The sequence below is a fragment of the Astyanax mexicanus genome, chromosome 17 (assembly GCF_023375975.1).
Source record: "Astyanax mexicanus isolate ESR-SI-001 chromosome 17, AstMex3_surface, whole genome shotgun sequence".
In the NCBI taxonomy this organism is placed as follows: domain Eukaryota; kingdom Metazoa; phylum Chordata; class Actinopteri; order Characiformes; family Acestrorhamphidae; genus Astyanax; species Astyanax mexicanus.
Window position 1 is genome coordinate 41,313,788 of NC_064424.1, and position 24,677 is coordinate 41,338,464.

General features: G+C 40.5%; 1 protein-coding gene across 1 annotated transcript in view; it reads right to left on the reverse strand.

The window, feature by feature from the left end:
• The window catches only part of LOC103041651 (splicing factor SWAP), a 209,652-nt gene that overhangs the window by 106,831 nt on the left and 78,144 nt on the right, over positions 1–24,677 (reverse strand). Inside the window, exons 11-12 of the mRNA XM_022676513.2 lie at positions 15,733–15,817; positions 15,104–15,343 (exon numbers count right to left, since the gene is read on the reverse strand). Coding sequence (XP_022532234.2) covers positions 15,104–15,343; positions 15,733–15,817 — 325 coding nt within the window. The remainder of the gene's footprint in view (positions 1–15,103; positions 15,344–15,732; positions 15,818–24,677) is intronic.

Genomic DNA, 24,677 nt, shown 5'->3' on the forward strand with positions numbered 1-24,677 from the left:
TCCTCCGGTCCGCTCGGCGGAAGCGCGCGTCAGAAGAAAAATAAGTCACTGCGTTACGCAAGCCCAGGAGAACACTGTCCCTATGCTTCTTACTATAAATAGGCCTCCTGCCACGCGGCATCACAGGAAAGAGTGTGTGAATACTACGGGTGAGAGAGCAGACTCGGTGCTCACTCGCCAGCCTGTAGAGGAAAAGGGCAGGAGAAAGGTGAGGAGGTGGGCGAAGAGGAATGGAGTGGAAAAACAGAGAGAGGGAAAAAAAAAAAATAAGATGACGGAAACCTCAACCCTGTTCAAAACCAAACCATAAACTCCAGATCTGGACTGTATGCTTCACGGATTTAGTCTTATGATCTAGTTCAGGGGTGTCCAAACTACGGCCCCTTCCTTTTTTGGAGCGGCTCGCGAGCTATTTTAGAAATAGAATGAAAGTTGGCCCGCTGAAAGCAGGTTTTTATAATGTGAGATTCAAAGTTTGAACGCTAGGTGTCAGAAACGGGCCAAAGAGTCTAAAAGCGGAGAGAGTGCGCATTTCTAGCGCAGGAAAACGGGCCAAAGAGTCTAAAAGCAGAGAGGGTGTGCATTTCTAGCGCAGGAAAACGGGCCAAAGAGTCTAAAAGCGGAGAGGGTGCGCATTTCTAGCGCAGGAAAACGGGCCAAAGAGTCTAAAAGCAGAGAGAGTGTGCATTTCTACCGCAGAAAAACGGGCCAAAGAGTCTAAAAGCGGAGAGAGTGCGCATTTCTAGCGCAGGAAAACGGGCCAAAGAGTCTAAAAGCAGAGAGGGTGTGCATTTCTAGCGCAGAAAAACTGGCCAAAGAGTCTAAAAGCGATACATAAGCCGATCAAAGATTACTTCTCTACTAATCCATAATGTGTGAGTGTTGAGGTTGAACTTCATTGTACTGCTGTGCAACAGCTATAAAGGCTACTTAAACTTAATCTAAATCTCACAGAGCTGCGCTCTTGCCCTGATGAGGGAGCCCCCGGACCAGCAGGCAATAACGGAAAGCAATGGCTTTTAGAGCGATTATAGACATTTCAAACATTTCAGAGTCACAACCCGGCCAATGATCAAACACACACACACACACACGCTCCCAGGCCAAATCAGCTAATGAAGAGAACACACACACACACACTTTACTAATTGGTCCTGATTCATTCAATAAAAGCAATGGACTCATTTAACATCAGCGCTGTTCCAGTGTCTCAGCAGCCAGCTCCACAGTACACACAGAACACTCTCTTCCTTCCCTCCCTCCCTCTCTCCCCTTCATTCCTCTTTTTCTCTTTCTCGTTTTCTTTCATATACCCTCACATTATCCGTCCAAAAATATCGCAGTAATTTCATTCAAATGTCCTGTCCTGCCTTTACAGGGCAGAATTTTTGTTATAAAATGGGTATCCTTCCATGTTTAATTTTTTGTTTGCTATGATCCCCTTTGCACCACGATCAATTTTTGCAAAGCTACACAATCCACCCTATCAGCTTTTCCTTTGGGGAGGCAAATAAACCTTGGGTCTGCTTTTCTACTTTACAGAGACCCAAGAAAATGCATAAACTATTACCTCCAAATTATATTTTTGGTCATTTCAATTGCCAGCTATTTAAGTTTGACTGTGTAAGAATTCTCAAGTAATTTGGTAAAGCATTGGGGCTGCATTAGTAAAAACACATCGTCTTCAGGACACTCTATTCCATTCCATTTTTAGCCAAGAAACACAGAGCTTTTAACATAAGATATGATTTAATTATCAGCCACTCCCTTAAGAGAAGACTTAATCACTTACATATAAAAGATTCTCACTTTACAACATCCATACATTTCCTGTATTTATGCTTGTTGGACAACCATTATGGAAACCAGCATTGAGCTTAAAAGTAATTGGGCTTTTAAATAATATTTTTTGCTAAGAATTTAAAACAACCTTCTCTTATTTTATATACACATTTGTTCAGTATTTCTTGCTTGTAAAATCTCCCTGAATGCTCCATTACCTGTTCATGATCTTGCCAAGTACTTATAAGTCAATAGAGAAGTCGCTTCATGTTTATATAAATGCTAAATCCCTCAGGTTCCTGAGAAAACACACAGTATGGGGAATGGAGCTGCAGTTAAATAATAATACCCTGGACCAACACCAGCAGATGACATGTCTCTCCAAACCATCACTGATTGGTGGAAACTTCACACTAGACCTCAAGCAGTTTGGACTGTGTGTCTCTCCACTCTTCCTCCAGACTCTGCTCCCTTAATTTACAAATGAAATGTAAAATGTACTGATGATCAGTGATGGTTTCGAAAGACATGTCATGTCATCCGTCATCTGTTTGGTGTCAGTATTCATATGCTTCTATGAGCTGTTTAGATGACGTCACAATAAAGAAACCTGCATAGAACCACTCCCATTTGGGTCTGCTTTTCACAACCAGCGTGCTTCGTCTGAAGGAGGGATCTGTACCTACTGTCCATAACGACTCAGCAGACGAAGGAGATGTTAGTACTTTCTAATTATGAGTTTTGTGCTTTGTAAGTTTAAGCATGTTAAGCATGAACTAGCTTGTTTGTGTTTTGCCATTTACCACAAGCTAACGATAACGGTAAAAACTGTAAACATTCAGTGTAAACATGGGGCGTGGCCAGCAACAGCTTATTTGGATAAAAGTGACCCTAAGTCCTTAAACGGCTGGTTCTGAAAGGAACTGAAACTGGCAAAAAAAAAAAGCTGGTGAGATCTGATTTTGTGCTAAGAACTTCTTGAACATGTTTTGTATGTGTTTTATAGTTTAGCATCTTCAAAGAATCAACAATGGACCATCCAACTGAGCTGTTACTGTGTATATTGATACGTCAAATATTTGTCAGAATAAAAAATCCTTGGTATTAACGTACATTTCCATCACAGGCATTGACTTTGTGTCAGATTTGTGCCCTGAGTTGAAGCAAATTTTCCCATGTGAACCTGCCTGTAGTGAATGAAAGTGGTCAGGACAGACTCCAGGGATAGTGCACTCGCTTGCTTTTTTTTTATGCGTTTACTTTATTCTTTTATAGTCCTGCCTAGTTAACAAGTCCTCATTCCCTCCGATTCCCTTTGATGCTGGTCAGACTGAAGCGGCGAATCATCCGCCTTCATTTTGGTAATGATGCGCACACTTCAGTTCCAGCAATCACACACACACACACACTACACTACACACACCAGCAGAATCCAGATTTAATGGCCTCAACAAGCAAAAACTGGTTGAAGATGTTCAGAATGGGTGATCCCCTGAGGCTAGCCATCCTTCAGATATTGCACTGCGATTGCCCAACTAGAGGAGAACAGAAGTAAACTACAAGTTCAAAAGTTTCAACCAGTGGTTCTTTGAGAACAAGAGTGCTATAAAAAAAAAGCTGAGGCTACCCAATCATCTACTCTTCAGCACTGGTGAAGTGAGGTATTGGTTGATAAGTTCTGGATAAAAAAAGCCACTCCAACTCTACCCAAAGATATTGGATGGTGCACCATCATTCCTGAGAGCACTGTTCCACTGTTTCACAGTCTATAGGCTATTTGCTTCATACTCTTCCAGGTAATGCTTGACACAGGACATAGTGACTCTACACTGGTAAAAGTACAGTATTTTTCACACTTAATGACGGCCCGAATTTTAAGGCACATTTAAGGGCATTTTGTTAAAAAGAAAGATTTCCTTCTAAAGAAGCTGATTTAATCTAAGCTAAGTTTAGTAAACAAAACTGTAATTCTTAAAAATACATTTTCAACCGAGACAGATAAGTCTAACTGGTGCTGGATGTTAATCTACACAGATTTCTCTTCTGAGAACTGTTTATTTGGGTGAGTAAAGCGCTTCCATTTATTTACAGTAAGCTTTCCTGGAGCATTAGCGGCTAACCGCTATACTGAGGAACCCTGGATGTTTCAGTAAACCAGGGAGATATTAGCTAGCGGTTCGTCTCACGTATCTTGTTTTAACACAGTAAACACGCAGACTACAGTCTGATAATACTCACCTCTGAACGACAAAAGAGCTAGCACAGTTAGCAGGTAATGCTAATGCTGTTTTACAATGCTAACCAGGGTTAGCAGCAGACTAAAGGCTGATAATACTGACCTCTGAATGGATAAATGGCTAGCGCTTAGTGGGTCATGCTAATATTGCTCCAGCAGTGCTAGCCAGGGTTAGAAGCAGACTACAGGACGATAATGCTCACCTCTGAATGGATAAATGGCTAGCGCTTAGCACGGGTAGGGGCTAATGCTAATACTGCTGGATAACTATACTAAAAACTCCTTTTTAACGCTGTACTTTACTTAAGAGAGTGGCTTTACTGCTCTTTAATACCTGACTAATAAAATACATACATAAGGCGATGATTTTTAAGAAAATTAAAGTATTTTAAGTGTACCTTATAGTGCAAACAAATACAAAATATGCTTTAAATGTTTTTTGATAAACTACATTTGGTTCTCTGAAGTACTATTAGTGCATGATAAGACTTCCAGCCATCTAAAGATCTCCTAAAACCAAACGCACTGATATAATGTACTGATCTAATCTGAGACTCATCTTAGCCAGTCCTTGAACCACAGCCCTATATCAGCCAATGTAAACATCCACACTAAAATGGCTTTTGTCCCATGACTCAATATCATTAACAAGATAACACCTCACTACTTATACAGGGTGTGGGTGTTCCTAAGCCTTTCCCTGAGCAAAACTAAACTTTAGACTTTAGAAAACAGTTTGTTTATATACAAAGATATACAGGTGCATCAAAAAAAACAGAATATTAGAATATCATTAATTTATTATTTTATTATTTATTCATGTATATACAGTTGTGGTCAAAAGTTTACATACACTTGTAAAAAAACATAATGTTATGGCTGTCTTGAGTTTTCAATAAGTTCTACAACTCTTATTTTTCTGTGATAGAGTGATCGGAACACATACATGTTTGTCACAAAAAACAGTCATAAAATTTGGTTCTTTCATAAATTTATTATGGGTCTGCTGAAAATGTCACCAAATCTGCTGGGTCAAAAATATACATACAGCAACAAAATTTGTCAATTTTGGTGATGTAGCGAGTTGTGTCAATCAAATTAGCTTCATGTCATGGCCTCTTCACTTCTTGTAAGTGATTCTGATTGACTACAGCTGTTGACTTCTCATGAGCCCATTTAAATAGGGCTCATTTGACCCAGTGATTAGACTCAGCTACAAAAGCTACAATGGGAAAGTCAAAGGAACTCAGTGTGGATCTGAAAAAGCGAATTATTGACTTGAACAAGTCAGGGAAGTCACTTGGAGCCATTTCAAAGCAGCTACAGGTCCCAAGAGCAACTGTGCAGACAATTATACGCAAGTATAAAGTGCATGGAACAGTTGTGTCACTGCCACGATCAGGAAGAAAACGCAAGCTATCACATGCTGCCGAGAGGAGATTGGTCAGGATGGTCAAGAGTCAACCAAGAATCACCAAGAAGCAGGTCTGCAAGGATTTGGAAGCTGATGGAACACAGGTGTCAGTCTCCACAGTCAAGCGTGTTTTACATCGCCATGGACTGAGAGGCTGCCGTGCAAGAAAGAAGCCCTTGCTCCAGAAAAGGCACCTTAAGACTCGGCTGAAGTTTGCTGCTGATCACATGGACAAAGATAAAACCTTCTCTGAAAGTTCTCTGGTCAGACGAAACAAAAATTGAGCTGTTTGGCCACAACACCCAGCAATATGTTTGGAGGAGAAAAGGTGAGGCCTTTAATCCCAGGAACACAATGCCTACTGTCAAGCATGGTGGTGGTAGTATTATGCTCTGGGGATGTTTTGCTGCCAGTGGAACTGGTTCTTTGCAGAAAGTAAATGGGATAATGAAGAAGGAGGATTACCTCCAAATTCTGCAGGAAAACTTAAAACCATCAGCCCGAAGGTTGGGTCTTGGGCGCAGTTGGGTGTTCCAACAAGACAATGACCCAAAACACACATCAAAAGTGGTAAAGGAATGGCTAAACCAGGCTAGAATTAAGGTTTTAGAATGGCCTTCCCAAAGTCCTGACTTAAACCCCATTGAGAACATGTGGACAGTGCTAAAGAAACGGGTTCATGCAAGAAAACCATCACATTTAGCTGAACTGCACCAATTCTGTCAAGAAGAGTGGTCAAACATTCGACCTGAAGCTTGCCAGGAGCTTGTGGATGGCTACCAAAAGCGCCTAGTTGCCGTGAAAATGGCCAAGGGACATGTAACCAAATACTAATGTTGCTGTATGTATATTTTTGACCCAGCAGATTTGGTGACATTTTCAGCAGACCCATAATAAATTTATGAAAGAACCAAATTTTATGACTGTTTTTTGTGACAAACATGTATGTGTTCCGATCACTCTATCACAGAAAAATAAGAGTTGTAGAACTTATTGAAAACTCAAGACAGCCATAACATTATGTTTTTTTACAAGTGTATGTAAACTTTTGACCACAACTGTATATAGATATATATATATATATATATATATATATATATATATATATATATGTTTTTTTCTCCCCCCTTCAGCAGGACTTGGCACAGTGCCCACACGGATAGAAGTGCAAATTGGTCTTAGATAATATATATTTTTTTTTTATGACATACTGAGTTTGGGTTTTTTATTGGCTATAAGCAATAAACATCAACAATATAAAAATAAAGCCTTAAAATAGACCACTCTGTGTTTAATAAATCTATATAATATATGAATTTCACTTTTTGAACTTAATTACTGAAATAAAGTAACTTTCCAATGATCTTCGATTTTTTTTAAGAAGCACCTGTGGGATCATTCCTTTACATATGAATTAAAGCACAGCATGAAGTGAGGCAGTAAAGGAAAAGCTTTACACATGCATTTCTGGACAAGCTGAGAGACACAGAACTGTTTAAAAAAAGCAAAAGAAGTATGTGGGCTGAGGCGGTAGAGTACAATTACAGGATTTTACACTAGTTGGACTCGTATGATGGTTTATACAGTGTTCTCTACGTCTATCTTGCAAGTATTTTCCTGCCTTCTTTGCCGGAGTTACTGAAGACTCTTACTGCTGAACCCAGAGTGGTGATAAAAGTGGCTCTATTCTCTGTTACAGTCAGTAAGGCAATACTTTTGAAGCTGTTGTTGCTGATGTTAAGGTAGAAACTCTACATAATGCAGATAAAACACAGATACGCAGCCGTTTCGATGCAGTATTTGTCTTTGTACACAACTTTTTGCCGGATCTCATGACGAGACGTTTCCGCGGGGCACACTTCTGCCTGACATTTTATCTCAACTTTCATTTTCATTTCAAAATAACACCGATTTCAAATGGAAAGGGCTTATGCCAACCCTCTCGCGCTCTCTCTTAGCGAAAAGAGCAGTGCTGTTAAAGCTACCATTTCAGCACTTACACACCTACAGCCCAGTGTTTAGCCAGCCAGCTCTGAAGCCTAAGAGTGTGTGATGTGGCAGCAGCTTTGACTGAGAAAATAAGCTGAGATAGGAGGACCATTTACTCCGCTGTTCAGCCAGACAAAACTGCATACAAAGTCAAAGCAAAGTCGCAGGCGCCTAAAAACGCATTAAGCTGCACTGTACCACCTGAGGTTGGACCTCAATGGCTGAAAGGAAGTTTTCTTTGGAGGCAGCCTGACATTTATTTGTGTGACAGTATCAGATGATGGAGAGGACTCAGCTTGTTGCTGGGAGCCACCTTTATAATGGAATAGCTTCCTATATTTAGTCATGTTGTGATATTTCCAAAGGTCTAATTACGCTACTTAAAATTCTTAATGCTTAATTTTTTCCTAGTGACTGAATTCTAGGCTGAAATCTGTGAGAACACATGTGGCACAGTTGCAAGGGGTGCAATGATAAGGTGTGTAATGGCCCGCCAACCAATCGGTCACAGTCAAGAACCATAAGGAAACAGGAAAGGAGTTTGTTTTCACAGTTAATCTGTTGTATGCAGAAGGAATGGTCATACAGGCAACTGTGAGGCATATCCTAAAGGTCAAGGTTGGATGGTATGGAGTGTTCCTCATCAGCAGTGGTGGGTACCAACAGAGAGTGGTCCAAATCAGTGACTCAAAAATGTGTGAACATTCCAACAAAGGCTGTTCTATCAAGGTTGAACCAACAGAAAGGCTACCATGGCACTCAAAATCAAGTCTCAAAGACTTGACAGAGCAGTCAGAGTGCCCATGCACTCTGTCCACTATCAAAAGTCTCTAAAGTGGGTCCACAAACATCTGGACTGGAGATCAGGAGAACTAGAAGACAAGACCAGACAAAATTAAATTCGTGGTGACCCACCAAACTCAGGTATGAAGCAGCACTTTTCCAGCACATCACACTTGAGAATCTCAATGAGGTTAAGGTCTGGATTCTGTGGTGAACTCTCTCAATCCATGTGTGAAAATGAACATGATGATCTCATGCTCCCTGAACTCTGCACTCTTTCACAATTCCAGCCTCATGAATCCTGACATTGTCATCTTGGAATATGGCTGTGTGTATCATCAGGGAAGAAATATAAATCCATTGATGGAATAACCACCTGGTCTATATTCAGTATATTCAGGTAGTCAGCTGACCTCATTCTTTCAGCACATACTGTTGCTGAACCTAAACCTGCAGACCAACTGCAGCAACAACCAACCCCACATCATTTACTTACTTAAATCCAGGTGGAGACTCTTTTTTTGGTTAGGTACTATAAAGTGTATGACCTCTACCTCATGTGGAGTCTTCTATGGATAATAGCATTTCTATAGCTCTTTGTCAGGAGTGTCCAAACTACGGTATTTTAGAAATAGAATGAAAGTTGGCCCACTGTTAAGCAGGTTTTTATAATATGAGATTCAAAGTTTGAACGCTAGGTGTCAGAAACGGGCCAAAGAGTCTAAAAGCGGAGAGGGTGTTAAGTTCTAGCGCAGAAAAACGGACCAAAGAGTCTAAAAGCGGAGAGAGTGCTCAGTTGTAGCACAGAAAAACAGGCCAAAGAGTCTAAAAGCGGAGAGGCTGCGCAATTTTAGCGTAGAAAAACAGGCCAAAGAGTCTAAAAGCTAAAAGAGAGTGCTCAGTTGTAGCGCAGAAAAACGGGCCAAAGAGTCTAAAGGCGGAGAGAGTGCGCATTTCTAGCGCAGAAAAACGGGCCAAAGAGTCTAAAAGCGGAGAGAGTGCTCAGTTGTAGCACAGAAAAACGGGCCAAAGAGTCTAAAAGCGGAGAGGCTGCGCAGTTTTAGCGCTGAAAAACGGGCCAAAGAGTCTAAAAGCGGAGAGGCTGCGCAGTTTTAGCGCAGAAAAACGGACCAAAGAGTCTAAACGCAGAGAGGGTGCGCATTTCTAGCGAAGAAAAACGGGCCAAAGAGTCTAAAAGTTGCCGTAATTAAGGAGTTTAATATTAAGAAACATCATGAAATGAAACATCAATTTGAAAAATCTTAGTTTACACAACACTGTCAAAGATAAAGATAGTAAGTCAAGTAAAATGGTGTGTAAATGAAAGTAATCAGGAAAATGTATTATTTAAAGTGGTATATTTCATTATTTGTTTTATTATAGAGTCTGTGGCCTGTGACTTCAAATATATTTCTCCTTCTGTCCCCCAACAAAAAAAGGTTGGACACCCCTGCTCTATATGCTTATATGCTTAAAAAGAGAGAAACGAAAATAAGCTGATAAGCCGCACCCAACACTTCACAAACAAGATGCAGTTCCTTATTCCACCCCCACAGGCCTGCCGCTGCCTTGTGTTTGGTAAGTAGTGCATAAGCTCATAAAGAAGATATAAGGGCTGGAGGGAAGCGGTAGCCGAATCCAGGCATCAGTAATCACAGCATGCGACTGTGATCCTTTTACAGTCCATCGATACAGATTAGGCAGCTCGGGGCCAATCAATAGTCCTGCAGTCTAACCCAGTGTGCCACTGACTGAGGGCTGCCTCGCTGCAGTGCCATTTGTTTCACTTTCTCCCAGCCTTATTCAGCCCTGCCGTGGCGTTCGTCTTGGTGCACTAATTAGCCCGGCGTTCCGTCGAATAACGGATCTTCGGCTGAGGCCGCTGTCAGGCATATCAAGTCTGAGGCGCGTGATGGAGCGTTCCGGAGCCGGAGATGGATGGCACACTCTGTGCCGGTGGTTATACAGTAGAATTAGTCAGATAAGATCAGCTTCGAAATGCCTAATTCATTATGGAGGAATAACAGGATCTGCATTCTTATGAGGGCGTTTGTCCCCAGCCTGAACTGTGGTGAAGGATGAGCTGGGAGTGAGATGAGCCGGGGTCTGACTGAGAGGTGTCCTTCCTTCCATTTAACCCTCCGACAAACTCCCACTTCATTTAGAAGGGCAGCTGGTGCCACTGGTGAGGGTCCCATTCAGATTCAGCCAGTGAGATCCATTATATAACATGACTCACCCTCCCAATGCGTGCAGTTCCATTTCAATACCTGCCTTCACAGTCAACGTGCAACACGACGACCAGCGGGTCAGCCTCGCCTGTTAAGAAAAATTACTAATGATACATACCCCTCCTCCTTCAGAGGCTGCACGATATATCGTTGAAGCATCATCATCACGATGTGCGCGTGTGCAATAGTCATTTAAGGCAATTAAATTATACACGTCATGTTGCAATGTTTTGATTTTTGACACAAGAAGTAGATACACAGCGCTGTCTCTGTGTTTGTATCTGTGTGAGTGACAGGCTGCTGCTGCCTAAGAAGCGTGATGGGGAGGGGTAGTGCGAGGGGATAGGGGGCAGGAGTAAACACTAGGTAACCACATGGCCTTCATCCACATAAAACGTACGTTTCAAAAAGCTGTGCACCTCAGTCCAACACAGTTTTGCACAGATATTTCCAGTTACAGCTGAATTTACGCTTTTAATCCCAGAAAAAATGCTCTTATTTACCATTTAAAAAGCCATTTAAATGCCTAATTAAAGGGCCTCTTGATCACTCCGGAAGCAAGATGGATGCCCTCTTAACTTTTTCAGTCTAACATATTCAGTATTATTTAACTCAAGTCCACACAGTTTCCCCACTGCGTCTCTTCGACACACCCAGCAGCAGAGCACAGAGAAATAAAGTTAAATATAAAATAAAACACATGAAAGCAATGCAAATAAATGCACAGATTTTCTTTTCCTTTTTTTCCAGCAAAGTACAACAATCTCACCTCCAATTAAAACAAACACCTCAGTTTAAAACAAAATTAATTAGAGCACACGTCCCTGCAGTATAACTGTTACACAGACAAGTGCAAAAAAGATATAAAAATAAATATATAAATGCAAAATATTAATAAAAAAAGCAGGGCTGTCAGACTGATAGACAGATCTTATGATGAAAACAAAAACGAAACTGAGACTAAAAAACAACAAGCTCATTAAATAAAATCCTCAAATTCACCTCAATTATTTGAGGGATTCCAGACACTTCTGCCAAGTTTAAATGAAAGAGAGAGAGACACACTGCACGATGAACATTTAACACTTACATTCCCCAAGCCTGAGGGAATGCAAACAAAGTGGCCCAACTTTTTTATTTTCTAACCAAATCTGATCATTATTTTGAACTGTTTATACCTGTGACACACAATCGCTAAAAAGCAGTGCTTCACATTAAGTTTCGCTTTTATTGCTTTATTCTTTGGTGCCATTCTGCCAATTAATTAGGAATACCATGTCGCTGCAACATAAGATTTTAATATTATTAAAAAACATTTTAATTCCCATTTTAATAACACCACTAGGTCAGGAGCTCTTAACCTGGACATTGAAACCTGGAAAAGGGTTGGAATTATGCTAAACAGTGTTTTTACCGTAAAATGTGTAAAAATAATGCCTGGTTCATACTTTACGTCACAAAACTCCAGAAACAACTAACTCCAGGGGAAAAAAAAAAAAAAAAAACAGAATCCAGAAAACGAAAACAGACTCCAGAAAACAACAGACTCCAGAAAACACAAACTGACTCCAGAAAACAACAGACTCCAGAAAACACAAACAGACTCCAGAAAACAACAGACTCCAGAAAACACAAACAGACTCCAGAAAACACAGACTCCAGAAACAACTGACTCCAGAAAACACAAACAGACTCCAGAAACAACTGACTCCAGAAAACACAAACAGACTCCAGAAACAACTGACTCCAGAAAACACAAACAGACTCCAGAAACAACTGACTCCAGAAAACACAAACAGACTCCAGAAAACACAAACAGACTCCAGAAACAACTGACTCCAGAAAACACAAACAGACTCCAGAAAACACAAACAGACTCCAGAAACAACTGACTCCAGAAAACACAAACAGACTCCAGAAACAACTGACTCCAGAAAACACAAACAGACTCCAGAAACAACTGACTCCAGAAAACACAAACAGACTCCAGAAAACACAAACAGACTCCAGAAAACACAAACTAGCTACAGTGAATAAAAAAAAGACTTCAGAAAAAAAAAGACGACTCCAGCAAACAACTGGCACCAGAAAACAAAAACTGACTTCAAAAATCAATTATCAAACCAACTGATTGATTCAACTCATAGTTCAGAAGACAAAAAAAGTCAATTATTATATTAATTTAAAGCCAAATAAATATATTAAGTTTATTAAAAGTCAAGTAACTTTAATTCAAATATACAAAATGTGGATTAAAATAGCTTTTAATTTCTAGAGGCTTGCACAGCTAAAAAGGTCAGGGACCTCCTACTAAATGATTAGAATGTTTCTTCTTCATCTCTTGATCTACTGGCTACGCTAGACTTTAAACACTGCCTTTAAAACACGGATACTAGCTTGGAGAATCTTGTAACTACCAATTACACCTTTTCTTCATTGAAATTTCTGTATTAACTTTAACAGAAGAAACGAAGCAGGAATCCTATTTGGTTTTCAGATCTTTTAACCTCGCAACCTCAGACAGAAAACAGAAAATATACAAAAAACATCCGGAATTATTCAGGTAGCAAAACCTTATGAGGAAAAGCAAATGAAACAAACCAAGAAAATTGACTTTAATTCTGCTCTGCTTGCATCATTAGGCAGAACAGTGTGTGTGCTTAAATTGTTAAAACCTATGATTTATTTATTAATGGATTTTTTCTCTTGATTCATTTTAACTTATTTGTGATTTCATGCAGTTTCCTGTAATAAGCTCCCCTCATCAATCTTTTTTTTCTTGTAGAATCATCATGATGAAGTGTAAAAACCCTGGATATCCTTTAGCAGTGACCCTGAGGCTTTTGATCAGTAGTGTATGAGTTCTACAAACAACTACTGCCCTGCGCTGATCTTTACAGACGCCTACTTCTAAGGAGAGAGTACACTGTGCTGAATTTCCTCCAAGTCTTTAAATATCTTCTTGCTGTCTTCCAACCTTTCTGGATCAGAAGCTTTAAAAGCGTTTTATCGTGAACTTCACTGAAGTAAAAATGAGCATTTCTTACACATAAGAGTCAAATCAATGGCTGTACTTGTACATCTAAAAAAAAATAGAATATTATTACTTATTTTAGTAATTTGGTTCAAAATGTAAAACTTCTATATTATATAAAGTTACACACAGAGTGATCTATTTTAAGGATTTGTTTATTGCATTGTTGACGATTGTGATTTACAGCCAATTAAAACTCAGAAATTACATAAGACCAATTTGAACTTTTAGCAGTGTGCCAAGTCCTGCTGGAAAATGAAATCTGCATCTCTATAAAAGTTGTCAGCAGAGGGAAACAAAGTGCTGTAAGATTTTCTGGGAAAACAAACACTGCACTGACTTTATATAACAGAAACAACTGACTCCAGAAACAACTGACTCCAGAAACAACTGACTCCAAAAAATGAAGCAAACTGATTCCAGAAACAACAGGCTGAAGAAACAACTGAATCTAGAAAAAGAAAACAATTAACTCCAGAAACAACCGAATTTAGAAAATGAAAACAACCAACTCCAGAAAATAAACAGACATTAAAAAAAATATATATATATAATAACTGACTCCAGAAACAACCAACCTCAGAAAATAAAAACAGAGATTATTAAAAAAAACTGACTCCAGAAAAAACCAACTCCGTAAAATAAAAAGACATTATTAAAAAATATATATAATAACTGGCTCCAGAAACAACCAACTCCAGAAAATGTAAAGAACTGACTCCAAAAACAACAAACTCAAGGAACAACTGACTCCAGAAACAACAGATTCAAGAACATGAAAAAAACTGACTTCAGAAAAAAAAAAAAAAGAAAAAAACTGACTTTAGAACCAACAGACTCGTGAAAAATGGTCAGTGCGGCTGCAGGTGTTCATTCCTATCGAGCAGAAACAGAAACACACACTTGTGCACTTGTGTAATCAGTCGGTCTCAGACAATTGGTCTAAACAACTGGTTAGATGTCTACCTGGCTAGAGTGAAAACCTGCAGCAGCAACAGCATAACAATATGCTAGTAAGCAGCTACTGTTAGAAGTGGAAAAAGTGAGCTGCGACTGCATCTAATTCTAGATAATCCTATAGCAAAGTCATTCATCACCGAGAGTGATTTTCATAACGTTCAACAAATTGCTTCTTGTCCCTTTCAGCCTACACAGCGCTTCAGCGCAGTTTGCTGAGAATAGCCACGCCGCTCCTCAATAAGGTATGATTAAATAAATGAGGAGGTGATTATGTAACTTCCTAGTTGACTTTTGTGTTCTGTCGGCACAGCGGAAATATAAAATGCATTAATTGGCAGCTGAAGGAAGGTGCGCTGGCTGCCGTTCACTGTAAAGAAAATTAGGTACTGGCAGAGGCAAGCTAGAAGCTTCACCTACATAAAGAGAGAGAAAATAAATAATAAGGCTTCAGGCAGAGCTTGAGCTGTAGGCCAAGATCCTAACCCTAACCTAGTGTGAGGTTTTTCTTTAGCAACACATTTTCCCCGTGGATCAGAGTATGAGGATGATTTGCCTTAAGCTATGAGAATGTGTGTTTGTGTTTGTGCGTTGGTGTGTGTGTGTGTGTATGTACAGTATGTGGGGGTGTGTTGAGGTTTGGAGTGGTTGGGAAGGTTGGAAGCTTGGGTAGCTACCTTGCTTGGCCTCCAGCTCCTCGAGAGACAGCGTGGGCTTCTTCTGCTCTTCAGGCTGGGGGGCAACCAGAGCTTCCCGATGCATCTCCAGCCCTGCCACGGCCTGCTCCGCCCCCTCCAGCTGCTCCTGCTTCTCCCTGTCCTCGTCCGAGTCGTCATCCAGCCGCACGCGGTTCTTTTCCAGAGGCAGCATGTCGTTCTCTTTGTACTTTATCGCGAAGCAGATGGGCGCAAAGGACGCTGGGAAACGAGACATCAAGCACAAGTACAGTGTTATGACTAAATCTGTCTCATTTAGGCATGGCCATTAACCTTCCTCGCCGGGCAGAAAATGCGCCCCGCACCGATGGTCATTAGGACCAAAGACAGGATCATTACGGGCCGGCTCATAGCTCACCCCGACGAGCGCGCTAACACTGTGACAACCTCGCAATGACACTCCGCTCCCCCTCGAGTAACCGCATTAAACAGGCGAATATTCAGGACAACAGTAACAATTAACCAAGTTAGAGAGAGACTAATTGTGGCAGTGCGGGACTGCGGTTCTCTTTTTTTATACTTTAATTTAAATCAGACGGCTCGTCTGCTTCCTGAAGGCACATTTATCAAGGCGTGTGACCCAATCTTACCTTTAATGAGCTTGCCCTCGTTATTCTGTTTGTCGAAGGAACCGTTCGCCGTGCAGTCTTCCTCGCCGCCCTGCCCATCAGAGCCCTGAAACGGAGTCAGAGATCAGAGGAGTCATGCACTTCATTCACTGGGAACTGGGCCTGCCACTAGGGGTGTAGGATGTGCAGTATCACTGTTACATATCAACAGTCCTCAAACACCCTTCTGTTCTGGCTGCACTCTTTTTTTTAGGCTAAGTCTCAGGTGAACCTCTGCAATAAACTACCTCGCTCTGCCTCCAATCGACCTCGCTCTACCTCCAGCCTGCCTAGGTCAACCTCCAGCCTGCCTAGGTCAACCTCCAGCCTGCCTAGATCAACCTCGCCCTCTTTATTCTGTTTGTCGAAGGAACCGTTCGCCGTGCCGTCTTCCTCGCCGCCCTGCCGATCAGAGCCCTGAAACGGAGTCAGAGATCAGAGGAGTCATGCACTTCATTCACTGGGAACTGGGCCTGCCACTAGGGGTGTAGGATGTGCAATATCACTTTTACATATCAACAGTCCTCAAACACCCTTCTGTTCTGGCTGCACTCTTTTTTTAGGCTAAGTCTCAGGTGAACCTCTACCATAAACTACCTCGCTCTGCCTCCAATCGACCTCGCTCTGCCTCCAATCGACCTCGCTCTACCTCCAGATTGCCTAGATCAACCTCCAGCCTGCCTAGGTCAACCTCCAGCCTGCCTAGGTCAACCTCCAGCCTGCCTAGCTCAACCTCCAGCCTGCCTAGCTCAACCTCCAGCCTGCCTAGCTCAACCTCCAGCCTGCCTAGCTCAACCTCCAGCCTGCCTAGATCAACCTCCAGCCTGCCTAGATCTACCTCCAGCCTGCCTAGATCTACCTCCAGCCTGCCTAGATCTACCTCCAGCCTGCCTAGATCTACCTCCAGCCTGTAGATGGCGCCCTTCCTCCTTATCAATCCTAGGGTGATGTCGAAAAGCACAAGGCACCTGTGAGCTGATGTATCTGAACTGCGAGCTGTGAGTCACTGCGCTTTCCTCCGAGCACACTGTGCAAAAAAAAAAAAGAGGCAGAGTCTGACTTCATATGTGTCAGATAAGGGGTGTACTGGTCTTCAGCCTCCTTGTGTTGTGGCATTACCTGTGATGGGGGATATACAGCTAAGTAGATAAGTAGCACCTGAATGGGTGGGACAATTGGCCAGACAAATTTGGAGAAAAATGGAAGAAAAATTTAAAAATTAATATAAAAACAAATGTTCAGCTCACAATAAGAAGAGCTGAAGGAAAGAGTTCTTCTTTCTGCATTACTTTAGACCATATTCTTAAAGGCCTCTGAGTAAGTCTGCTCATAATGCTACACTAAGCCACTAAGAGAGTGTGCTCTCTGACTGGCCCAGCGAACGATATGATTAAGACATTACAGAGAAGAAGGAAATAAATATAGAAAAGAACTCGCTGAAGAACATGAGTCGTGGTAAAAAAAGAGGGAATAAAAGAGAAGTAGAAAAGTAAAAAGACTGGAATAAATCTTGCTAGGTGAATGACCACCAAGAACAGAGGCCTGGTCAGAGGAGCTTCTGTCAGCAGAAATTCAGGAGAGGAATTACGTTAGCTTTAAATTGAACTGGCTGTGATGAGCGCTACTGCACTGCGGACTCGCAGAGTGAATTACTACATATCAGGTGCAAAACTACACGTCAACCTCTATGAACTTTCACATGTGAATTCAAGTCCAATACTTTTGGCAGTGTGGGCAGTGTACCAAGTCCTGCTGGAAAATGAAATCTGCATCACCTTAAAGGTTGTCAGCAGAGGGAAGCATAAAATGCTGTAAGATTTTCTGGGAAAACAAACTCTGCACTGACTTTAGACTTGATAATAAAACACAGTGGATCAACACCAGCAGATGACATGTCTCTCCATAAAACCATCACTAATCATCAGTAAATTTTACATTTCATTTAAAGGAAATCAAAGGAGCAGAGTCTGGAGGAAGAGTGGAGAGAGACACACAGTACAAACTGCTTGAGGTCTAGTGTGAAGTTTCCACCAATCAGTGATGGTTTGGAGAAACATGTCTGATATCTGCTGGTGTTGATCCACTGTGTTTTATTATCAAGTCTAAAGTCAGTGCAGTTTTGTTTTCCCGCAAAATCTTACAGCACTTCATAGACGATGAGGATATCATTTTCCAGCAGGACTTGGCACACTGCCCACACTGTCAAAAGTACCAATTGCTCTTATATATTATTCAGATTTTCAGAGAGAGTGATTTTTGGGTTTTCATTGGCTGTAAGCCATAATCATTAACAATAAAAGAAATAAACACTTAAAATAGATCACTCTGTGTGAAATACATCTATATAATATATGAGTTTCACATTTTGAAATTAATTATTGAAATAAAGTATTTTTTTTAATAGTATTCAAATATTTTGAGATGCACTAGTATATCATTATGCACCTAATGCTTAATTTTCAATTTTAGAAAAAAAGAATACGCAGTTAAATGTGTAATTAAAACATAACTGCTTAAAGAAATTAAAACATGATGAAAGCAGAATTATTGAGGTAGCTCCATGTATTGTGCTTCTGCTGGTATAATTGTAGTTTTGTTATTTAGTTATAGTTTTTTTGTTGTTTTTAGTTTTTTCAAAAACATATTTGTTTTTATATAAAGGACATCTATTTATCAAACAGTAAAAAATTTATGCAAGTGAATTCTAAGTTATACAGCTTTCAACCAAATGTTTAATTTTGTTCGGTTTCATTTTGGGTCCAAACCTTGCATTTTGCTGCATCCCTAAGCAAAGCGATAAACAACTGTGCCCAGATGACCCTGGTTGCCAAGATTTTCCATTCTAGTCTTGGTCCTACCATTTTCTTAAGCCTTTCTTAAGCACAAAGTGCATTTATGTACTCTGACTGCGGGTTAAAGCTATATCTACACTGACGCCTCAGCTGCAAAACACTGTAGCAGAGAGAAAGCAGGCAGTAAAGAAAGAGGAGAAAGGAAGGATGGCACGGGGGTGATGGAAAATGAAGGCAATGTTACGTCACTAATAGAAGTTTTTCAATATTTTACACTTCCATTAAGGAAGTGTCTGTGGCTCGTCAGTACAGCGCAGTGTAAGATGAGGGTCACGAGGCCATTAGCCTGCCTAAAAATCTCTCCCCAGCAGAGGTGAGAGATGACTGGGGAGCTGATGGGAGAGCGGGGGAAGGAGATTAGATTTGGGACAGGCCATCGAATAGAAATATCCAGAAAGAGAGAGAGAAACAGAGAGAGAGAGAGAGAGAGAGAGAGAGAGAGAGAGAGAGAGAAATGATGCGGGATGAAGCAGTGGTTAAAACCCATGTTCTAGCATTTAAAGGAAGCGCTATTCGGCTGCTTTGAAATATGGAAGCTCTTTAGAGCCGCTCGCTGTTCGTTTCCGCCTTGCTGCCCGGCCCCGTATGGACAAGTGTTTTCATTAAAGTTTTAATTCACTCTGGTTGTCTGAAAGTTCTCTGGGTGCGCAGCCGTTTTGATATCCCACATTTGTGCATTAATATCAAATGAGCATTAATATCATAGTGTGGCTCTTCTATAGCTCGCTGGTAAGCAGCTCAGGCTGCTTCAGGGGGTCCCGTTAATTTGTATTAGGGCTGCAACTAATGATTATTTAGGTCAGGTGTGTCCAAACTTTTTTTTGTTGGGGGCCAGAAGGAGAAATATATATGAAGTCACGGGCCACAGACTCTGTAACAAAACAAATAATGAAATATACCACTTTAAATAATATTTTTTTCCTGATTATTCCATCTACACATCATTTTACTTGACTTACTATCTTTATCTGTATTTGACAGCATTGTGTAAACTAAGATTTTTCAAATTGATGTTTCAGTTCATGATGTCTCTTAATATTAAACTCCTTAATTGCGGCAACTTTTAGACTCTTTGGGCCGTTTTTCTGCGCTAGAAATGCGCACTCTCTCCGCTTTTAGACTCTTTGGCCTGTTTTTCTGCGCTAGAACTGTGCACTCTCTCCGCTTTTAGACTCTTTGGCCCATTTTTCTGACTAGAACTGCGTACTCTCTCCGCTTTTAGACTCTTTGCCCCGTTTTTCTGCGCTAGAACTGCGCACTCTCTCAGCTTTTAGACTCTTTGGCCCGTTTTTCTGCGCTAGAACTGCACACTCTCTCCGCTTTCACCGTTCACCTAAACTTACATGCCAAACAAGAAGAGCACTGAACAGTGATGCAGCTAAGAGGCCCATGGTGACTCTGCATGAAATGCAGAGATCCACAGGTCAGGTGGGGGAAGCTGTCCACAGGACATCTATTAGCCATGCACTGCAAAAATGTTTTTTATGGAAGAGCGGCAAGAAGAAAGCTATTGTTAAAAGAAAACATTAAAAATTCCTGTTTGCAGTTTTTTGGGAACACAGCTAATATGGAACAAGGTGCTGTGGTCAGATGAGACCAAAATTGAACTGTGTGGCGGAGAATTAACACTGCACATCACTCTGATCTGAACACACCATCGCCACTGTGAAACATGGTGGTGTCAGCATCACGCTCTGGGGATGCTTCTCTTCAGCAGGGAAAGGAAAGTTGTTCAGAGTTGAAATACACGGCATATCCTGAAAGAAAACCTAATGGAGTCTGCAAAAGACTTGAGACTGGGGCGGAGGTTCACCTTCCAGCAGGACAATGACCCTAAACATAAAGCCAGGGCTACAATGAAATGGTTTAAAACAAAACAGACCTAAACCCAATTGGGAACTTGTGGCAAGATCTGAACACTGCTGTTCACAAACGCTCTTCATCTAATCTGACTGAGCTTGAGCTGTTTTGCAAAGAAGAATGGGCAAAACGCATTGCACACCACGATTTTAAGTTTTTTTTTATTTGTAAAAAAATATTTTGAATCATGCATAAAAGTAAAAAAGTACCTATAAATAGCAAAATCAGAGAAACTGTTTCAGAAACTGAAGTGGTCTCTTCCTTTTTTTTCTGTATGTATATATGTGTAACATGTTTGTATGACTGTGACAGGCCTAAGAGGCAGAAATATTGCAAATCCTATTTCTGTGAAATAAAAACACAGAGAAGCATAACGTGAGAAAGGTTCTGTAAAGTCCGAACACAGCTTTAAGAGATTTTCCATGAGAAAGTGGTACACGGTCAACATGCACGGCGCCTCGCGCATGAGGCGAGCTAAGCCGGATCAAAGCGAGGGAATAAGGAGACTTAGCCTGGAGTGTGTGTGTGGAAGTGAGGAAGTGAGGGCAGAGGCCAGGCAGGGGGATTTCAGTAAAAACGAGTGATTTGGAAGCAGCAGGTTGGCTAAGCATGGAGTAAGCACAAAGAGCAGAACCCTTCAGGATTCAGCAGCCTGGCAACGTCAGTGTTTGATACACAACCACAGGCGCTGGCTTTTATATTTTTCATAACAGTTTTAGAATAATATCTTATAAACCAAAAATTAAGAAACATGAGTATGATTCCATATATCCTATAATTTTTAACATGTCGCCCAGAATTGACAGCAATTGACACGTAGACAGCAGAGCTTCAGATAGATTATGTGATGTACCGTACAGTTTAAATATGTTATAAAAAATATATTGTGTGAGATATAGCCCCTGAATCTGCTCACCACCATTCCCCCAATTTCCTCCCATTTCCACACTTAGTGTTGCCAGGTATAGACAACAGCATGCAGACAGTGCGCTGCAGCCATGGAAAAGGGCAAGCAGGCTATTTTTCGGCTGAGCAGGTAATCACTGAGCTTCAATTAGGTTGCTGATCATAGCTGGGTAATTGACCATGCCTCTAGTGGTCATGTAGTAGAGATGAGCAGTTTGGAGATTGAAAGCTATAGATTAAGACTCTGTGTTGCTCGTCACTGTGTGCTAACCTGTCAACCCATCGACCCTCGTGAGCTTTGCATCTGTGGAGGAGCAAAAAACAAACAAAAACAATTTTCAAGCGTTTTCTGCCCGTTTTTACTACATTGTCCAATTTTCCAATAAACCACTTCCAATCTAAATTACTTGTTTACAACACTGAATTATGCAAAACACTTGAATTCCTTATTAGGCTGCAGGTGTGTTGTGACAGTAGCCGTTACTGATGCACACAATATTTACACCAAAAACAATTGTACTGTGATGTGTGAGACAGTTACTACCAGCTTCGCAAACAAATCCATGTGACTTTTTACGGGAAAGAAAAAGAAAACAAGGCTGTGAAGAGACTATAAAATTAAGATTTTTCTTTTTGTATTATTAACTTATTTTTATTATTATTATTATTATTATTATTATTATTATTATTATTATTATTATTATTATTATTAAGTTTTTGCTTAATTTTAACTGTTTTTTGTTGAATTAATCTTACCTTCCTTTGATCTTATTTTTTTATCAATTAAACCCAGCTTTATTATTATTTTATGATTTTTTTATTGTTATGTTTGTTTCTATCTATTTTTATCTTTCATTCACCGTTTTTTTAATGATTAAATGTAGCAATTATTTTCTTTGTCGTGTCAATCCCTGTATTTGTAAATGCTCAGCTACACTAAAAATTAAAAGTTGCCAAAGTAAAAGTTGATTGATTAATTGATTGATTAAATAATTAATAACAAAAAAAATCGCATTCACCATAGAAATAAAACTTTTATCCATAGAAGGCAATATAACTGAGGAAATGAATGAAACATGATCAATTCCCTCTGTAAAATCCTTCAGAAAATAGACAAGGATAAAACTAGAAAATGTGATGTACCTGAGTGCTACTGAAGGGGGGATTTGTGGCTCAGAGTGTGGGAATCTCATTTTGAGAAAATGGCTTTTAAAATATATTGACACCAGCCAATCAGATTTAATGCTTAGGTTTAAATCCCCTTCATGTTTCTTCGTGATTGGCTGTGGATACAAAGGAAATGACCATATTTGTGTCCAATAATACTGAGCAGGAGAGAGAGCGTGCTTTCTAATACCTGTTAAAATGTGAAAACTGCGTTGTAGCGCTACGCAGTGCTATAGAATACAAAAAAAAAAAAAAAAGTGCAGACAATAGACAATAGACTATAGGAGTCACTGCATTGCCCTATCTTACATCAAACCAATGTAAATTACTTGTTTACATCTCTGCAACACTAAATTATGCAAAACGCAGGTGTAATTCCTCCTGAATTTCTTATGAGGCTGCAGGTGTGCTTTGACAGTAGCTATAACTGATATGAACACAATATTAACACACCTCAGATGAGAAAACAAGGTCATTAACATCTATAAGTCTGGAAAAGACTTTGGGACTTAAAGGCAAAAAACTCATTTGAGTAAATGTCTTACATTTGAAAAGAAATCTTGATCCCCAAATCTTACCTAAAAATAAGAAAAATAAAACAAATACAATAGAAATCTGTTGGGGGGGCAAATGCTTTTTTTTTTTTTTTTTTTTTTACAGAACTGTAATTTGCTTCGTCATCGCAGCTCATTCTCTTCAATATTCACACACCTCAAATGAGAAAACAAGGTCATTAACATCTATAAGTCTGGAAAAGGTTACAAAGTCATTTCTAAGGCTTTGGGACTTAAGCCAAATAGGGAAAACATGGAACAGAGGTAAACCTTACACAGCCAACCGAAAATTCCTGCAAAAGGGCATGGACAACTCACCCAGGAGGTCCTAAAAGAACTGAGGCCTCACTTGCGTAAATTGCCTCATTTAAGGTCAGACTGGGCAAAAATGCTATCCATGGTAGAGTTTAAAGACAAAAAACATATATGAGTTAATGTCTTACATTTGAAAAGAAATCTTAATCCCCAAATCTTACCTAAAAATAAGAAAAATAAAACAAAAACAATAGAAATCTGAAAACATTAAAAAATCTTTTTTTTTTTTACAGAACTGTAATTTGCTTCGTCATCACAGCTCATTCTCTTTAATCACACTGATACTGATTACTAATACAGTAGGATGCTCAGCCCTATCTCCTCCACACTGAAGTCTGAGGGGTTGAAGCGTACCTATAACTCTCCTCTGTGTGTTGCAGGAAAAACGCACTCGACTGAGCGCCACAGAAGATTAAGCACTGATCTCATCTCCACATATCATTACTTTATTATATTTCCTCCCGTAATTTCTTGGGCGGCCTAATCTTTGCCGACAAGGTGAGGAAATTAGAATTGCTATCACTTTCAAAACCTGCAAGATTCATCCGTTTCAGAGTGCCTGTGATAGCGCAGGCTGCGGAGCGTGAGGATCCGAGTGACAACTCTATGAGGCAGAAGAATCTCTCTCCTGAACTGAGCAGGTGGCAGAGGGGTAAGTGGGAACAATGAGTGGAATTTTAGCAAAAGACAGAAGAAAGAGAGGAGCTGAAAGAATGGAGACGGGCCCGTCGCGTGGGATGAAAGACTGAGGGCTGATCGCGGGTCTGCGGAGGAAAGAGACGTTAGAGCGAGAGGGAAGAGGGCGAGAGGGAGCGCGAGAGACTTGGTGACTTTGTTATTCCGCCCATGTTTCTGTAACTAATAACTCTTAATGAGTTGCTGGAGGCCCTGTGTACAGTGTGATTATTTACACTAATCAAGTCATCAGCGCGGTGGCCCATGGCTGCTCGCTACATGAGGCGGTTTGTTCAGCCGTGCTCCCTTAAAAAGAGCCTTTGCCACCCTGCTGGTGCCACCCTCACCCAAATGCATGCACACACACACACACACACACGTAGACTCACATACACAGCCACAGCATGGTGAGGCAGCTAGAACTGAAACATGAGCAAGAGTGATCCAGCCCAATTCCTACCTACAGCTCTGGAAAAAAAAATAAGATACAACTTAAAAATGATGACTTTCTTTGATTTTACCAAATTAAAAAAGACTCTGGAATATAATCAAGAGGAAGATGGATGATCACAGCCATCAAACCACCAAGCTGAACAAG